At 40.1% G+C, this 18,377-nt stretch overlaps 1 protein-coding gene across 3 annotated transcripts; it reads left to right on the forward strand.

Annotated features, from left to right (window-relative positions):
• The first annotated feature begins 418 nt into the window (after positions 1 to 418).
• On the forward strand, positions 419 to 18,290 carry rpgrip1l (RPGRIP1 like). 3 transcript variants are annotated; one of them, XR_008606667.1, is made up of 28 exons: positions 434 to 495; positions 2,084 to 2,219; positions 2,503 to 2,598; positions 3,139 to 3,283; positions 3,857 to 4,164; positions 4,442 to 4,541; positions 5,313 to 5,456; positions 5,535 to 5,640; positions 6,047 to 6,193; positions 6,269 to 6,342; positions 6,632 to 6,771; positions 6,859 to 6,965; positions 7,050 to 7,100; positions 7,765 to 7,944; positions 8,065 to 8,182; positions 8,977 to 9,429; positions 9,686 to 9,804; positions 9,933 to 10,266; positions 10,733 to 11,007; positions 11,098 to 11,196; positions 12,258 to 12,326; positions 12,405 to 12,543; positions 13,301 to 13,389; positions 14,389 to 14,575; positions 15,257 to 15,341; positions 16,629 to 16,765; positions 17,533 to 18,018; positions 18,111 to 18,290. XR_008606667.1 is itself a non-coding variant. In XM_055041078.1 (27 exons), the coding sequence occupies exons 3-27, from the start codon at positions 2,511 to 2,513 to the stop codon at positions 17,634 to 17,636; spliced, it is 3,798 nt and encodes a 1,265-aa protein (XP_054897053.1). In that variant the 5' UTR covers positions 434 to 495; positions 2,084 to 2,219; positions 2,503 to 2,510; the 3' UTR covers positions 17,637 to 18,290. The 3 variants fall into 3 exon arrangements, 2 of the variants coding, with proteins under 2 accessions (XP_054897063.1, XP_054897053.1); XM_055041078.1 differs by having other exon boundaries at positions 17,533 to 18,290; XM_055041088.1 differs by lacking the exon at positions 2,084 to 2,219 and having other exon boundaries at positions 419 to 495; positions 17,533 to 18,290.
• Positions 18,291 to 18,377: the final 87 nt, after the last annotated feature.

Consider the following 18,377-nt stretch of genomic DNA (forward strand, 5'->3'; position numbering starts at 1 on the left):
TCCATCGGAGATTCATGAGAGACGTCTGACAGCCGGCCTGTCAGACTGTGTGATACGGCAGCGAGTCGCCTCTGCATCATGCTGCTCACATGTGCATGTAAAAACTGTCAGGCTGTCATGGCTTAAACATGATGGAAATCACAGGAGATGAAGGAGATGCACAAATATTCAAAAACAAACACAAACACAGCCTCTTTGCACAGTCAGACAGAGTTTTGAACTGTATTTAAAAGAACAGTACACCTTTAGAACTACAAAACATGAAACATGTAGATTCCTGTTCGCTTCAAGAGCGTTATATCACTTAACGTCACTTTTTCAATCCTTTAAAACTGTATAAATACAAAAAAGGGCCGTGAGCCATTTATTTAAAAAAAAGACTACAATTCCCAGAAGGCTTCATCCTTCTGCGCATGCGTTCTAATACCATAGCGACATAAACGGTTGTTTTCTGTAGCAACCGCGCCTCTGAGAGGAATAAAGTCATTTTTAAAGGTAAGAAGTGATTAAAAAGTACTCAAGATAGTAAAGGCGGTACATTATAGTGAAACATACACTTATGTATGTTAAAAAGGTCACATTTGACCTTCAATAGGCGATTGAATGACACCGTTAGCTTCGACGTTAGCTTCAGTCTGATGGAGATAAACTTGAATGAACCATTTACTCTGTAAAATTTCTGGAATTTTATTAAGTTGTTTACAGATCAGGATAGATATTATATGAGAAAATATAGCAAAAGGGAAAATAAAGTATCTGCGTAATTTCCAGAAGGTTCCATTAATTTCCATCCTACAATCGTTTAATTTAATCATCCGTCCATTTATCCATCTATTGACCTGTCAGAGAGGAGTTTCTCAAGTGCATAACTCTCAAAATAAACTCGCTGTTCAATCCACAAAGGAATTGCTCTTACAAATGTGCCTCCATAAGGAAATAAGAAAACGTTTCAACGTATTATTCTGATGTGTTGTTACTAGAAAGACATGATAAGGCGAGTTTTGTGGAAAGTTTATGTCAAAGTCTGTCTGTGATGTGTCTGTAACACATTGATATTGTTCAATTTGTGGTGAGGAAGACTGCAAATTTGTACTCAGATTGCTTATTTTTTATTACAGTGCACATTTAGAGCTACAAATCATTAACGGATATAATTACATGACTATTAGGTTAATTGGTTTCTCTAAAATTTCCCTATGTGTGTACATAGTTGTTCGTCCTGTCTGTCTCTGTGTTGCCCTGCGACAGACTGGTGACCTGTCCTGGGTGACCCCGCCTTTCGGCCAAATCCTTAGCTGGAGATCGGCACCAACACCTTCCAACCCCACTAGGGACAAGGGTGTTTGAAAATGGATGGATGGATGGATGGATAATGGATGGATGGATGGATGGATGGATGGATGGATGGATGGATGGATATCCACATATCTGTGAATCCAACAAATGAAATTACATCAGTATTAGTTCTTGATATTGATTATAGTTTTCGTAATGAACAAAAACTAGTGAATATAATCCAACTTCAATTCATAAACCCTGTCATTATTAAATGTTTTAACCAACTAAAACATATTAACTCTGGAAAATAATGCACAAGTGTATCTGAAGGAGAAATGGTGCAGTCTTCTTATCAGATGTCACCATGTATGAAATGAAAAATAAATAGAATGAAGTTAGGACGGTCAAAAAAACTCAATCGTTTGTGTTTATTATAGTTCCTGAACTTGACCTGTGGTGTGTTTGTGCTATTAAGGGATGGATGATGTGGACTTAAAATCTTGTCTTAATATTTTAACATATTTATTTCAATAACAATGAAAGTGATGATAAAAAGCATTTACAATGTTTAATTCTGCCTTTTTGTGGCAGTAGTTTGTTTGGGTGGGACTGTGTTGCACTTGTGTCAAAGCCGTACAGACTTCAACAAACCAATAAAATAAAAAACTTACCAAACTACTTCAAAACAACAGTTTGAAATCAGCAAACTAGCAATAATTTTAGTTTTTATGGTATGTCGACATCATCATGGATAGCAGAGGTCTGCAACTCCAATTCTCAATGATTTGTGTGCTGCAACGCTTAGGTGTGTACCCAGGGATGGCCCAAGGCATAAGCAAACCGGCCATGTGTGTACCTGCTCTAACAAATGGCTGAAGTATCTCCTTAGTATGCAGTCAGGTTCTCCAGAGTCCTGCTAATCACCTGGTTATTCAGCTCAGGTGAAGTAGAGACACTTCTAGAAGTTGCAGGACATCTGATGTAAAGTTTAGTGTTATTGCTGTTAACTTTGCATTAAATACTTATGAAATCATGATAAACTTTGCAATAATTCCTCAAACCCAGTGCTATTTCTGCTGTTTGCTTTGCAAATCAGGTGGAGCTAGTTCAGAGGAAAAACTGAAGCTGTCTACAGAGAAATCTTATATTAATCTAAATGTTTGTGTTTGGATGATGTCTGCGACTGAAATGTGAGAATTTGAAGAAGGTTGTATTTGTTTTCAGATTGGAACATGTCGTATGTCCTTGATGAGACGGCTTCAGACCTCCCGGTCAGAGACATGACCATCAACTTGTCCCGACTTACCGCCGCTCCACAAAGTGCGTCACGACTCCTGGATAATGTGTGCACAGACTTATGTGTTGATAATAAATTAACCACATGATAAATTAAATGAGCCCAGTAATTTCTATTTCCATCAGTTATTGCTCTTCTCTTTTCTCTCTTTTTCAAACAAAAACTGGAAGACAAAAGTCATCCGTCTGATTTATTTTAGATATTTAAAATGTCTTCCAGGTCCAGTGTCAAACATTTGTTACATTTTAAAGTTTATGAGAGAATCTGTCCTTTCATTATTATAGCAATACCATCATATTACTTTAAAATGGTCTCAAAACAACAATTTTATCGTTTCTTCTGGGACAATTAATTGTCCAGCAAAATTTTTCCATTATTATAGTTAAAGGCCTACACATGTACAGTTCTTGTTTCTACTGTTAAAGTTCAACCAGCAACTGGACTTATACATCAAAGTGTATTTTCAGTTATCTCTTAACATGTCTGCTGTTTCCCTTCATTGAAATGTTAAATACCCAGGCTGAGGTCTGACGTTTGTGTTGATGTTGTTTCCACGTCTGCAGATCTGAGTGTCCATCAGCACGCCCGGGAGAAGCAGAACATCGGGAAGATGTCCAGGGATGAGCTGGAGGACCGCTACCTGCGTCTCCTGGAGGAGACACAGCAGCAAAAACAGCAACTTCACAAACAGAATGACAAGATTAAGAAGTGAGACCCGCACCCCAATCAGTGTCACTGTTTTCAAATGGATCTGTTCCACATAAAGGGGCTGACCTGGTTTTTATCTTTCATGCTTGCTAGTTATTTTTCTCAGTGTAAGCAATGTGTATGTTTTATAAAAGTGGAGTTCTGCAAGGCAGCTGCTTGGGATCTGTTTTATTTTCAGCCTGCTTTTTGCCCTCCATCAAGCCACAATGGCAATTTATGCTAATGATGCCACAATATACAGCTCTGGAAAGAATGACAAGCCCACTGCACTGAAAACCTCATAGATATTCTACCAAATATTGATTTCCGAACTTTTCCTCAGTTAAAATATTAGTATTATCCTTTCTAAATTAGTATAAACTTGTTTTCTTTGCATGATTTGAGGTCTGAAAGCACTGCATCTTTTTCATTATTTTGACCATTTCTCATATTCTGAAAATAAATACTAAATTTTTGTTTGGAATTTCAGACACATGTTATCAGTAGTACTTCTAAAAGTAACTTTTTCCCAAAAAAGTTACTCTAGTAAATGTAGTAAATCTGACATTCAGTAACACTGCGACGCCTGACCAGGTTGGGCACGAAGCTGATGAAGCTGGTGAAGGACCGCGGGCGGATGGAGCAGCTGGCTGCCGGCACAGCTCACGCTGCGACCCGATTCAGAGACGTGGAGATGGAGGAAATGGTCGAGGAGCTGCAGGAGAAAGTCAGAGCGCTGCAGGGTGAGAAGGAGGGTCTGAAACAGCGCCTCTTGGTGGCTAAACAGCAGATCCTCAACTCCTACAGCCGGAGGCAGACGCAGTATGAGCACGTTCCGTCCCGGGTGAACTCTGGCCTGAAGAAACTCAGAGACGATGCTTCATCTCCTGCTCGACCAAGAAGTGAGTCCAGGCTGCCTGCAAAAAAAAAAAAAAAAACTGAATCTGTTTAGTAAGGATCATCTAAATCTATTCATTCCAAGCCAACTGAATGGGTTCGCTTCAGATGGTTTGAATCTGTTAATTCAGAACCAGTTGAACCTGTTTAGTTTCAACCAGTTGAACCTGGTCAGTAATGATTACCTAAATCAGTTCAGACCACCTTCATCTGTTCAGTTCAGACCATTTGGTTCTATTCAGTCAGGATGACAGAAACTCACTCAGTATGTCTTTTCCCCAGGTGGGAGGAGTATGGAAGCAGGCAGGAGACCTCCGACTGGCCAGGTTCCTCGATACGGACACCACCTGCTGGAGGAGGCGAGGGCCGAGATCCGCAACCTGTAATTCCTGTTTGTTTTGCATCATTACCACAAAATCATTAATTATGTCTCTCATTCTATCATCTGAGTCATAAATTCCATGTTTGTCTCAGAGGTCTCTTGGTTGACAATGACTAGCATTGTTTCTAGCTGTCAATTTATCAACGTAACACGCTAAACCTTCAATGTATCCCTGATATGTAAAAGAAAGAGGGATGCAGTGCTTTGCTACTAATTGTCAACATCATGACAACTAGATAACAAGGGCAGAAAAAAGTTTTAATTCAGAAATAAATACCTAGTGAGAGAGGGAAGTAGTTTGGTTACGCTAGCTTGACTTTGACAACCTATTAATGATCGCAAAATAAACATCAAGCATAAAAACATAAAACTATAACGAACTGAATGTAATTTTTGGGGGGTTTTTTTGGTGTTAAATCTTGATACAGTTGCTATGGCAATGAGTCAGTGTGTAGCGCAGTTGACACAGAAAATGAGAAAAACGTGGTTTTGCATTGTTCTTCAACGGTTTTTCTGCTTTGAATTAGTAATACCTAGATCTCCAGGTTTAATTTTGTGAACAGCGCGGTTATGGACAGCATGTAAAAGAATTGTCTTTTTGCCTTCCAGCGTTGTTGCGTATTTGCAAAACGTCCGATCTAAACAATAACATGCAAAGGATTTCTTACTTTAACGAAGAAGCATCTGTGTGTTTGTTTGAAAATGTTGAGGAAAAGCTCATTCAGAAATGTTTTAGGAGCTGTAGTGAGTGGATGTTTCCTGGTGCTCCAGAGACAACGTGGTGGAGTCTCAGCGGAGTCGTATGGAGGAGCTGGAAAGAGCTTCAGATGATCTGAAGGAGGAGCTGAGGAGGAGGGAGGAGGAGTTCGAGGAGAGGCTCCTTCTGGCCCGACAGCAGCAGACTTCCACTCTAAAGTTGGTTTCTTCATGGAGGAGAGCTGCCTGACTTCAGCCGGAGCACGGGGATCTAAACACACCCTGTTTCCCTTGCAGGTCGCAGGTCAGCAGCAACGTGTCGATGATCAAACTGCAGAAGCAGCTGGCTGACAGATCCAACACCGTGACGGAGCTGGAGAACCGATATCGGCTGTTGCAGGAGGTGAGAGGTTTGATCTAGGATGATCAAACTTCATCCTAGATCATCTAGGATGAGCAAACATAGAGAGAAACAACCAATCAGAGTGAGGAGGAGGGTCTTAGTGCTGCCAATCACTCTTATGCTCACACCCTGCCCCTTTCTCTTTGCTCTGCTACATGCAAACAGAAATTAGCTGTTAAGGTAATCTTTATTTGATTGGTTTTTTTCAAAAACAACCAATGAGAGCCAGGAGTGTCTGAGCTCTGGCAATCATCCTCATGTACACACTGCTAAATGTGGCAATGAGGTTTGACCCCCAAAATTTCCTTGGGTCAAACCAAGCAGCTGAAATGTTTCTTCTCGTGAGAGTTAATGCCAGCATTCAGCGCCGCAGCAGGAGAAACCGAAGCTCCCCTGTGTTCTCCAGGCCCAGCGGACCATGAAGGCGAGTAACGACGCGGCGATGGCGAAGGTGGATGAGTTGACGGCCCAGCTGAAAGCCGAGCGCCTGAAGAATCTGGAGCTGGACAAGCAGCTGCAGACCATCAATGTCACCAAGATCCTGGTGGACCAGGTGAGATGCAGAGCCATTACCGTGGTTGCAGGCATTCCGGTGAGCGCGCTCAGTAGCCTCCGTGTTTGCCGACAGTTACAGGAGCGGATCAGTGACCTGGAGCAGGAGAGGGAGCTGCTGAAGGAGAGCAACAAGAAGCTACTGAACAGGTGAGCAGCGGAACGGTTGGTTTATAAGAGTAAAAAAGTATTTGGTAAAAAGTCCACTCAAGTACTGAGTGACTGATCAAATTATCATTTGATATTTAAAAATTACATCAGACAGATCATCAAAATTATAAAGTTAAGTGGAAATGTTGGTATTTTAAGGTCCAAAAATACAACAATTCATATAGGCAAAAAAAAAAAAACTAATTCAGGCAAGAGAATTGCCTGAAACCGAGGTCTGAGCTCAGCTGTGTCACATCGTCATCGCCTCCGTTTCTCGTTTTGTCCGCAGCGCCTTCGATGTCTCCCAGCAGCAGAAGTGGCATTTCCAGGAGCAACAGCTGAAGCTACAGATCGTCCAGCTGGAGACAGCGCTCAAGGCCGACCTTGTGGACAAAAACGAAATCTTGGACAGGATCAAGTCTGAGCGAGGTCTGTTCCCGTCTCATAACGTCAACCTCCAGGTTAAATCAGGACAATAAATGGCGTAAAATAAGTAAATCTCTCTGACTGATTTAGACAAAAATGAGCAGCTGACAGAAGAAAACCAGAAGCTTCAGCTTCAGTTTCTGGAACAGAAGCAACAAGTGGAGAAACTGAGTGAGCGTCTGAAGCTGCAGAGCAGAGTGAGTGTCTCCACCAAACCGTAACCCTGAGATTTGATCTTTCAGATGATAAATATGTTTAATCTGACGCTGCTCTCTTTACAGGAGAAAGATTACACCGCGGCTGAACTCACAGAGGCCCTGCTGCTCATTAAAGTAAGAAGATCAAACATTATCCCTCCAAAAACACAAAATATGACCAAGTCTATCAATCACATTTTCATAAAAACACAAAAATACAAAGTCACATAAACAGTCAACTATTGAGAAAACAAGTAAACATTACATCATTACACATCAAAATGTTACTTAATGTTTCATTTGTTATGGTTCAAAAGCAACTCTAAGATGTTTGGTTTTTAGCCTTGATTTAAAGGAACTCAGTGTTTCTGCTGTTTTGTAGTTTTCTGGAAGTTTGTTTCAAATTAGAGCAAATATCTTAGTGCGCTTGAATTAAGACCAAACGAACTTACAAATAACATTTAGCAAGGCACAGGATCTTGACAGTAATTTCTTAATTATGATTATAAATGAATGAATCCACTGACAGATTATTGTACTGATAACAATACATTTTTCCATGTTATATACAAAATAATCTGCTAATGGATCAAACACTTTTTCAACAGAATTAAGGATTTATTGAGCTAAAAGAAGCTCATATATCTTTCTGAAAAGTTACTTGTAAATTAGTTTTAGTTTAAGTGCACCAAGATACTTGCACCAGAAACTAGAGTGAAATTTCTTGGTGAGATTTTGTGTTTTTGCAGTGATCCTACTGATCCCCCTGAGCAACAGTAACATCCAGATCTTTTCTCAGAAGCAGAAGTGTGAGAAGAGAGGAGATCTGTCCTTCCTGGTAGAGGTGGATGAGGACGGGAGCAGCGCCCAGCAGGGCTCCATCAGGGAGCTGCGGGCCTCTCACGCTGAGACCATCCAGGAGCTGGAGAAGACCAGGAACCTCCTGAACATGGAGAGCCAGATCAGCAAAGACTACAAGGTGGAGAAGCACACACTGACCAGCAAACATAATTTTTCCTTCAGAGTTTAATCGAGTAGAACACAATAACTCTGTTCCATGTTTTCTGTTCTGCCTGTTTTCTGTTCCATCGGCCTTCAGGTGGAGCTGGAGGCAGCTTTACGGAAGATGAGCAGCGATAAAGTCGTGTTTGAGCAGAAGCTGGAGCGTCAGATTCAGCTGCTGGATGCCAGAGCAGCAAAGATCTCCAAGCTGGAAGGTATTCATGGAAACATCCATCTAGTTGGATTTTATTTCAATTAATCAGTGTCAATAAAACCAGAGGTTACTGTGTAGACAAAAGCCTGAACTTATCTAAATACAGCTAGCTAACTAAATATTCTAACTGAATATTTAGCTCCAAACTAAACATTTAGCTCAAAATTAAATATTTGCTTTTAGCAATTGAGCTAAATATTTTACTTCAAACTAGTTTTTTGTGGAACTCCAAACTAAATACTTATAGCTACCTAACTAGATATCTAGCACCAAACTAAATGTTTGTTAAATTGCTTACTAAATATTTATCAACACACTAAACATGTAGCCTTATAACTAAATATTTTGCTTCAGCTAGCTAACCAAATATTTAGTTTGCTAATTAAATATGTAGCTCCAAACTAAATAATTTCTAAGCTTGCTATCTAAATATCTTGCGAATATTTAGTAGTTATTTTGTAAACTACTTATTTAATTGGCTTATCAAATATTTAGATTGAAACTGGGAAATTTATAAATAAATTACTAATGTTGGCAAAAAAAATATTGTTTTAAAAATGAGCCTCTTTTATTATTACAGATTAAAAAAACTAAATTATTAAAGAATCTGAATTTCTAACATGAATTTTGTTCTCAAGTTGCAGTTGTATCCTTAAACAATGTTTGTTTGTTTACTAGAAGCAAACAGCTGATTCTGATCGTCTCCTCCTGTGCAGCCTTTCAAACTTCAGGTTTCAGTTTCTGCTCCTGCAGCTTCGATGATCCTCCAGCTGAGTCTTTGTTCTGGTTCTGCAGGTCAGCTCCGAGACATTGCTTACGGCACCAAGACTTTTCCCTTCAAACCGGACATGACGGCTGCAGATGAGGCGGACTTTTCCGATGAAGACGTCCATCTGGACCGAGGAGAAAACCTCCTGGAGCTACAGATAGTCGGCGCCTCTCTGACTCCTCCGGCGCTGCAGGCTCTGGGTGACGCAGAGCCCTCCACCTTCTGCACCTACTCCTTCTATCTGTTCGAGCCGCACGCCACTCCAGTGGCGACGGGCCTCAGCCCCAGGTACGGCTTCACCTCCAAGTACGTGATGAACGTGGACGAGCATTTGGTGGAGTACCTGCGCCGCAGCCCGGTGAAGGTGGAGCTGCACCAGGCGCTGGGAGTGGAATGGAGGACGGTGGCAACGGCGCAGCTGCGGCTGCAGCAGCTGCTGGAGCAGCAAGGGAAGGTTCACGGCAGCATCCCGTTGGTTGGTGAGTGACATTAAAGATTTTAATAAATGTTTCCAGAGGTCATGAGAGGTCAACCAGCCTCATCCAAATTCTTCAAATCAGACAAAATGTATCTAATCAACTCGACTATGTTGGGCAGTAATAATTTTAATTTATGCTGCTTTTGCTTTGAATATGTTGATGACCTTTTCATGAGCACAAGTCAAACTTTTTAGTCAGTTTGGCTTTTCTGTGTAAAAAGTAAAAAATATTTAAAGTATTTTTACATTTTTATCAGGAATTCATGAAGATGCCCGAAGCTTCGGGTCCCTGGAATACTGGCTGCGACTGAAGAACCCGATAACAGAGACGACCAGCGCCAACCGAGACAAGATGAAAGCTGGAGACCAACCACAGGTCATCCATCAGAACATCCGTCCGTCCGTCTTTCCTTCCTCCCTCCCATCCGTCCGTCCGTCTAGCTGTTGTAGCTTATTCAGTAATTTTCAGTATTTTTTCTCCTTTCTTTTATTTTTCTAATTCAGTCACCGACCGGCGCCAGCAGGAACGAACTCCTGATCTGCGTCCAGCGATGCCGAGGCCTTCGGTCCAGGAGCTCCAGCTCACCGAGTCCCTACATCGTCTACAAGTTCTTTAACTTCCCCGATTATCCGACGGCCACCGTGGACGACAGCAGCGAGCCGGAGTTCAATGACCTCAAGTCCTACTCCGTCCTGATGGACGATGACCTGGACCGGTTTCTGAAGACAGAGGGGCTCCAGTTCTACGTGTTCGATTACAAAGAGGAGCAGCTGGATGCCTACCTGGGGAAAACCCGAGTGCCGCTGCTGTCCCTGACCCGAGGTCAGGAGGTCTCAGGTGAGATTTATGAGGGATTTACTGGAATTCAGGTAAATAAAACACTTTAATAATCCTGAGTGGAGTTACTCAGGGTTACTGGGCCAGTAGCGCAGGGCCCCGATTTATGTTTGGTGGAGCCTGAAAATATTTTCCTTTTCTTTTTTAACAAATACGTGTTTTCCAAATATTTTTTCAAATATTAAGCCGTATTATTAGTAGTATATCCAATGTTCACGCATGTAAAAGTTATGAAGCTATACTAGATTTTACACTGCAAATACACAAAATCTTAGCAAGTATTTTGGATTTAGTTTCTTGTGCAAACATCTTATTATACTTGAAATAAGTAACTTTTCAGCAAATAGGAACTTGTTTTAATTCAGTATTAATGAAATGGAGCTAAATGTTTTAAGTTTTTCTGTGGGAAAAGTGAACCAGCCTTGCTTGTTGTTGCTGCTCATTTTGGTGTGTTTTTTTTTTTCAGGTATGTTTGAACTTGCTGATCCCTCTGGAAAACCCGCCGGCAGCTTAGACGTAACGCTGAGGTGGAAGTCCGCCTACTGTCCCTCAGCGGGGATCACCGGAGCTGCCGAAGAGCCCAGATTGTTCCCAGAGCATCAGGCTGGAGAGCCGGTCGATCCTCATCAGGAACAGATAAAAGTTGAGGTGGAGAAGAAAGTCGGATGGCGGGAAGATGTTGAAGAGATGCTGGAGGAGGAGATGGAAAGGTTTAGGAGCTCTGACTCTGACGCTGCTAAGGTCAGACATTTACCTTTAGCATCTTTGAGTTCACAATCAATGTGCAGAGTTTCAGACAGAGAAAGGTGTTATGCTCTGTTTTGACATTAGGTGGTACTGTCCACAATCAGAGGACAGAAGACGCTGGAGCGGGTCGGATCAGGGGCCAAACGGGTCACGTTTGTTGATGGGACACCTGAAGAAGAAAAGGTGAGCTCTGTGGTATCCGTTTTAACTGTTTTATCCGCAAAACTCTGATTTGTTCATGAAGAACCAGAGAAACAAACAACTATCAAAACAGAAAAAGTACAAAATTTGGTATGTAAAGGAGACTTATTACTCAAAATTCACATTTTACAGGAAGTTTGTATTTCCATTTGGGTTTCCACTGCTTCACTCCAAACGTTTTTTGGCAGTAAGTTAATGTTTTTGGTGTCTGGAAAAGAGCCATTTAGACAACCTCCCAATTGTTAAGTCACATTCAACGGAAAATACCTGCTACTTAGCAACCCACATTGAGCTACAGCCCGTTAACTAGCAACCCACGTTGAGCTACAGCCCGTTAACTAGCAACCCACGTTGAGCTACAGCCCGTTAACTAGCAACCCAAGCTGAATTCAACATAGCAGTAAAGCGCTGTACAATGGCTGCTGGAAAACACAAGTGCCTATAGTTGTTGACCATCCAGAAACCACTTGCTGCTTTCATATTGGTTGTGTAGGAGTCTCTGCTAATGCTTTTCAAAGATGTATGGTTGTATAATTGTGCATCTGTTCGCATCCAGTTTCCTGCGATTGTAAATGTTGAGTTTTCCATCAGTGAGTAATCCTAATTTAGATTTAAAGTGACAGAAAACCCTGAAACAACTCTGAGCAAACTAAAATCTCATTATCTACAGAAACATAAAATAAACATGTTTATATAGACCCTATACATATCCTAACCTGTTTAAGGAACCGCAATAGGCCATCTTTATTGCCTAAAGTTCACTTGATGATATCGATTAAGCCACATTTTGTTTATCACAATGCTCCCATCGCCGTCTGTGAGCTTTAGCATCCTGGCCAGTAAATCAAAAACAGCCCAAGCATAGTGTTGGGATGCAGGATTGAATTTTAATTGGATTTTATTATAGCTAAAGTTTGAAACACATCCACCCTTTGCAGTTTTGATATTGAGCAAAGAGTCGGATATTCTTTGCTCTTCACGAGGCTTCAGGCCTTCGTCTTTTATTTTCAGTGTATAAAATAGTTTTCATGTTTCTTTCACAGTTTAATAAGCAGAGCTCAGCAGAAAGTCTTCCAGAGAAACAGAAGACAATGTTTTCACCTGATGTTCAGGTAAACCCAAACATGAGTTATTCTAACAGTGGCTGTTGTGAATGACTCGTCCTCAGCCTGACCTGTTTGTCTGCACAGGCGGCGCCCAAAGCTCCTCACAGGACAGCAGAGGAAGGCGACGATGAGGAGGATGAGTCTCATGTTTCCGAAGGGCAGCTGGTTCAGGACGCGCAGTCCTGCTCTGACGACTCCGACATCTCTGAGGAAATCATCGAAGGTTGGAATGTTGCTCATTAAAAAAAGACTGAATTAATATTTTCCATATTTCAGGATGAATTTAGTTTGCTTTTTATTTATAATAACTTCCAAATAAAGAAAATACAGCGATGGAGCATCAGTCTGAGAAGAATTCAAGGGCTTCGTCTTACAGAGCAAATAAAAGCCAGAAAGTTTGATGCTTTGCCATGTAAATAAAAAAAATATTCTGACTTATGATGCAGAAACACGAAATCTTACCAAGCATTTTTGTTTAGTTTCTAGTGCTTATTACACCTGAACTGAAACAAAACTAACTTACAAGTAACCAAGTAAGGCAGTTATTTGTAACAGTTTCATCAGCTCTTTTTGGCGACTGTGAAGAACCGATGGCAGTAGAGAATCATTCATTAATTCCCCTTATACTTGTAATTTGCACATAATTTTGACTATTTTTTTTTCCAAGGTTGCCTTTTTTACTTGTAAATTTGTATCTAAAAAGAATTCCAGTCCATGTTAGACAGATATTTCCATGTGAATTATTTGCAAAAAATCTTTGCATTTTTATATAAAATATGCAATTTTCATTAGTACATTTCTGTCGTGATACAAGTCTTAAATTTTATTTATAATGGTCTGAAAAATGATAAAATTTTAGTTGGTGAAACCTACAAAACTCTGTTTAAGCTTTTTTAAGCTGTTTAAGCTTTTTTTCCCCTGATATTTCCTCAGAATAAATTGAAAGCATAAAAGTTTTTTGTTGTTTTGATTTGTTCCAGATGTGGCAGAAGCTCCAGCTGCTGCTGAGCCGCAGGGAGCGTCCGACAGTGACGACTGCATCGTTCAGGGACATGCAACACGGAGGAAGGTCAGTGAACGCCACATGATGTCATTTCACTAAGGACGTCCAAAATGTGGCCTGGCATCCATTTGTAGCTTTTTAAATATCTTATTCTGTCCTTTTTTTTTCAGGAAGCAAATGTCAGAATTTTTAAATAAAAGATGTGGAAAGATGACGCCGTTTGCGTTTTAATTTTATTGTTAATGATCCAGGTCTTGTCCCAGGTCTTGTTGCTATGCTAAGCTTATATTAAAAATGTTTCCAGCCACAAAAAAGCCACAAATAGCTCAAATCTTAAGCCTGACTTGTTAAAGGAATTGTCCAAAATATGGATCCACCAATATGAAAATTTGGCCCGATATCGATACCCGATATCAATATTGCTCTGAAGGCTGATCACCAATATTTACAGATATCATAGGTATTTTTCTACTGTTCTGACACCTTCTGGAAAAAAACTACCAGAGACAGATGACAACAATATGGGCATAGACATTGATTGTTAATTTTGGCCCAGTTTTATTTATTGTGCCGATACCGATATATTAAAAATGACTAATATTGGCTAATACTGATGTTAGTATCAATATATTTTTTGCATTCTTAGCCCAAAACCTTTGTTGTTACATTTTGGACCTACAGTTGCTTAAATATTAGTTCCACTATGACATGTTTTATTAATTATTTTAAAAAATGTCAAATACAATATGTTTTTGCATTTTTATTTCCCATCTGAGTGTTAAGTTCACAGACTTGTGATTTAAAGGATTAAAGATGTCTTATTGTTAGATTTTATTCTGTTTTCTGACATTTTAAAGCACTAAACTAACATGAACTCCAGTTTTCTTATTCAATATCTAATTTGTTTTGCTGATAACTTCCATGACGAATTTTAAACAAAAACATATTTTACATGTAACAGCTTTAGTCTGTGAGTTTGTGTTGCAAACTGAACCATATAGTTAGTTTTTAAATCCAGCTGCAGCTTCTTTAACCTGATTCGGTGAAATGATGTTTGGTTTTCAGCTGTGTGAGCGAGTCCGGGTGGAGGTGGTTTCTCTCAGCTTGACGCCTGAGTCTCGGCTGGCGCGGGACGACGCCGTGGTGCGTCTGTTTGTGGAGTACAACTTCCTAGATCTGCCCACCGAGGAGACGCCGCTGTCGCTACCCAAACCGCCGCTGGGCCGCAGCATCAACTTCAACTACAGCAAAGGTCTGTGACTCCTGGATCATGCTTGGTTCTGTTCAGAGACTCTTGAGTTTCAGTTTTCTTTTTGAGCCAAATTCAAGTTTCTGATGCTGAATTTAAACAGGAAGTTTGTTCAGTTAAAGATAGAAAATGGATTTAAGTCTACGTTCACATGCAGCCTGAGGTGACCCAATCTGACTTCTTGTCAAATCAGATTTTTTGGGCCAAAATTTAAAATTAACTTTATATTTTGGTCCATCTGATGGTGTAATTTTTAAATATTAAATGACAGTGGACCTTTTACCAAATACTGTTTTACTCTAGCTTGAGTAATTTCTTAGATGACTACTTTTTACTTTTACTTAAAATGATATTGAACTTTTGTCTACTCTGCCACCTTTGACTAAAACAGACTGTAAAACAGATCTGTACTTTGCTAAAATCAGTTTATTTTGGTTGAAATCTGCAGCTGTGCAAATTGAATGTGGACAAATCCAGATAATTTTTTTTTACTGACATAAAATTCTAGTTTGTACTGATAACCAGCAGTTAAACTGGTTTAAATGTACATAATTTTACAAAAACAGATAAAGCCAACTTGTTTCACAGTTTGAGAGCGTAATTACAACCCCAGAAGAAATCCCGTTATGCTTGTTGTGTGTCTGTTTGTAACATTTGTTTGTTGGATTGTTTGTGTTTCCGTAGTGATTCTTGTAGACGCAGAGAACCACGCAGCGAGGCGACGGCTGCTAAAGGAAGTCCTGCAGGGCCGAAACTCTCAGATGGAGAGGTAAGAAATATTATTATATTTAACTAAAACCAACAAATAACAAAAACAGGAATTGAGAAAACATTTCAAAATAAATGAAAACAGTAATTAAAGGGGAAAAAAACTACCACTAACTGGAACAATATTGTGCATTTATAAAACTTCTGTCGAGTATTCATTACCCATTTGATGTAAACATAATCACAATACTTTGACCTTTTAACCAAAGTATGAAAAAACTAAAGCTACTACTGCAGCTAATAAAAGCTAAACTAAAACTAAACAAGATGTAACTAATAAATCCACTCTAAAAACTAATTAAAACTAACTGAATGAGATGAACAAAAGGTTACAATAAAATAAAACCGTAATGAAAAACCCAAAACTATTAAACCCATGGCGGTCAGGAAGTGAGAACAGTGAGACAGGAAGTGACATCGAGATGACTACCCAAGTCCGCTATCTCTAACCAGATTACAAGGATTGTAGTTAGAATGGAAATATGTTTTTTGCGTTGTATATTATGACAGAATGTATACATAATAATAACAGCATAAATGTCTTCAGGGAAGTGAACATTTATTGATTTTAAGTCTGTTGGGAGGAGCTTTGAGTTTAAACAGGTTCATCTCCATATTATTGTGTTTTTCCAGGAATATTCCTGTTTTGCTCTGGAAGTGTTTCATTGTTCAGTTAATGTTTTTCTTCTTCGTTGAGTGAATAAAACATGATTCCTTGATTTGGCTGGATTTTCCTCCAGCGGGATCCGGAGATCAGATATGAAGGAAGGAAACCAGAGCCAGCTGTTAGTCTGCCAACGAAACAAAAGAAAAATCAACAAACCTGCAGGCCAGCTCCCAAGGAAGCTGCTTTGCCAAAGAGATTGATATTTAAATATACAATTTAAAAGTTCCTCCAAACAAAAAACAAATCATCATGAGTCTCAGTTTGATCAGTTTCTAGTTTTAATATGAAATTAGATTTTATATCTTCATCCAATAGTTGAATGTATGGAAATTTGCCCAAATTATACACTGTTCCATCTGACACTGTTGAATTTCTCTAGACAACTGTTTATGATTTTCTACTACATTTGAAACCAATCCCACATTTCAGAAAGGGAGAGACAAATGTTTGTGTCACTCGCTGCATTTCTGTTACAAATGTGATCAAAACTTTGTTTATATTCTCCTAAAGTAAAAAAACCCCAAAACTTTGCAATTGCTGTGTTTTCATTAAATAAGAAACACAACTAAAATCACACATGAATAAGTTTGACGATGATCATGATGATGCATCTGCCAACAGAATCCGGTTCACGGTGGTGAGCGAGCCGCCGGAGGAAGAGGAGCAAGAGAAGGAGTGTGAGGATGTGGGCGTGGCCTACCTGAGGATCCCAGAGATCCTGGAGAAACAAGCAGACATGATGGAGGCCAGCCTGAGTGGTGAGCACACACACACACACACGCGCACACGCACACATACACATACATACATACACATGCACACACACACACATACATACACATGCACATACCCACACACGCACACACACATACACACACACACACATACACACACACCCACACATACACACACACATACACACACACACACTCAGAGTAAAAGGACCATCATATTCAGCTCCATCATTAAGATCTACCAATTACAATTTGTAAAGTGGACTTGTTTCAATATGGCCGCTCTTTGCCTCAGCGGTAGCAAGATGTGGTGAAAACATGTTTATTTTTACAGGAAGTCACACGTGTAAGAGTTCATCTGAAATCAGAGTTACATGCAGCGCCTACAGCTCTGAACTGAATAAATTAAAAATGGTGTTAGCTTGTGGAAAGTAGAAGATAAATGATGTCTATAAGAGCTTTTGAAAATGTTTATGGGTGCCGCCATGCTGAAATTCCGACTTGCTAACTAGAACGTTGTTATGTCAGGTCTGATGTCAAACCACTTCCCAGGTTTACTGGAAAGCAACATGACTCAAAGATCTGTACATTTTTATATTCAGATGCCTGCTTTAATAAATATTTTAAAGATTTTAAGAAGCTTGCAGATCTTTTTTCACCAACAAACTGTATTTCTTCTTATTTACTGTTTTTTGATGCAAAATCTGCAGATCTCTCAGTTTCTTTGCTTATTTCTGCAGCTGTATTTCCCCTCTGCTGCTCATTATCTCCATGTCTCTGTGTCTCTGCAGTGCTGGACGTGGAGGACAACAGCCAGGTGGTGGGACAGCTGACCGTGTCCATGGAGGGCCTCCAGGCTCTACGGGCCATCATGGAGGACCAGGACCTGGAGTGAAGCCGCAGCGACCCAAACAGGAGGATTCGGGTCGCTGTTCTGTTGATCCATCAGAACAAACAGAGAGTAAAGCGTCCTGGTTTTAAAACATCCAGGAGAGACTTTGAACTGCACAGTGGGAATCAACCAGTGATTCTTTCAGCGCCAGAGCCTCAGCTGACAGGAAGCTCTTAGTAAATACAATCACTCCTTAATTTGTTAGAATCTCTGGTTCGTTTCCCGTCTTCAGATCTCTTGCTGCCAATCAGACGAAGTCAGGACAGGATAATGTCAAACACGGCGTTCTGCATTTTCTGCAGTCTGTCAGCTGTTTGAACTCAGGTTAACTGCAGAAGCTGCTATTCTGCAGGTTGGAGCAGCTCCTCTGGCAAGTCACCGACAGGTGAGGAAACACTTGAATGTTTTACAGTTTCACTTCCGATGACGAGAAACAAGCAAAACAATGACTCACTTCATTTCATGTTTTCATACCAGACTTGGCAAACAGTCTCACTCTGGGCCTTAAACTACTTTGAAAATAATTCTTCTAATAAATGTTTCTTTGGAGTCCAAACATGTCTGTTGTGGGAAATGTTATTCTCTTTATTTCAAGACAAAGCACACAAGTTTTAAAAACCTTGTTGAAAGTAAGACTGGAGGACATTGGCTGAAAAACCTATCAGTTGATATCAATAATTACTGATTATTCTATTTGTTTTAAACATCTGAAATATTCCCAAACTGGCGATGTGAACTTTCCTC

This window comes from Poeciliopsis prolifica, unplaced genomic scaffold, assembly GCF_027474105.1.
Source record: "Poeciliopsis prolifica strain line A6 unplaced genomic scaffold, Auburn_PproV2 SCAFFOLD001, whole genome shotgun sequence".
Classification (NCBI taxonomy): Eukaryota; Metazoa; Chordata; class Actinopteri; order Cyprinodontiformes; family Poeciliidae; genus Poeciliopsis; species Poeciliopsis prolifica.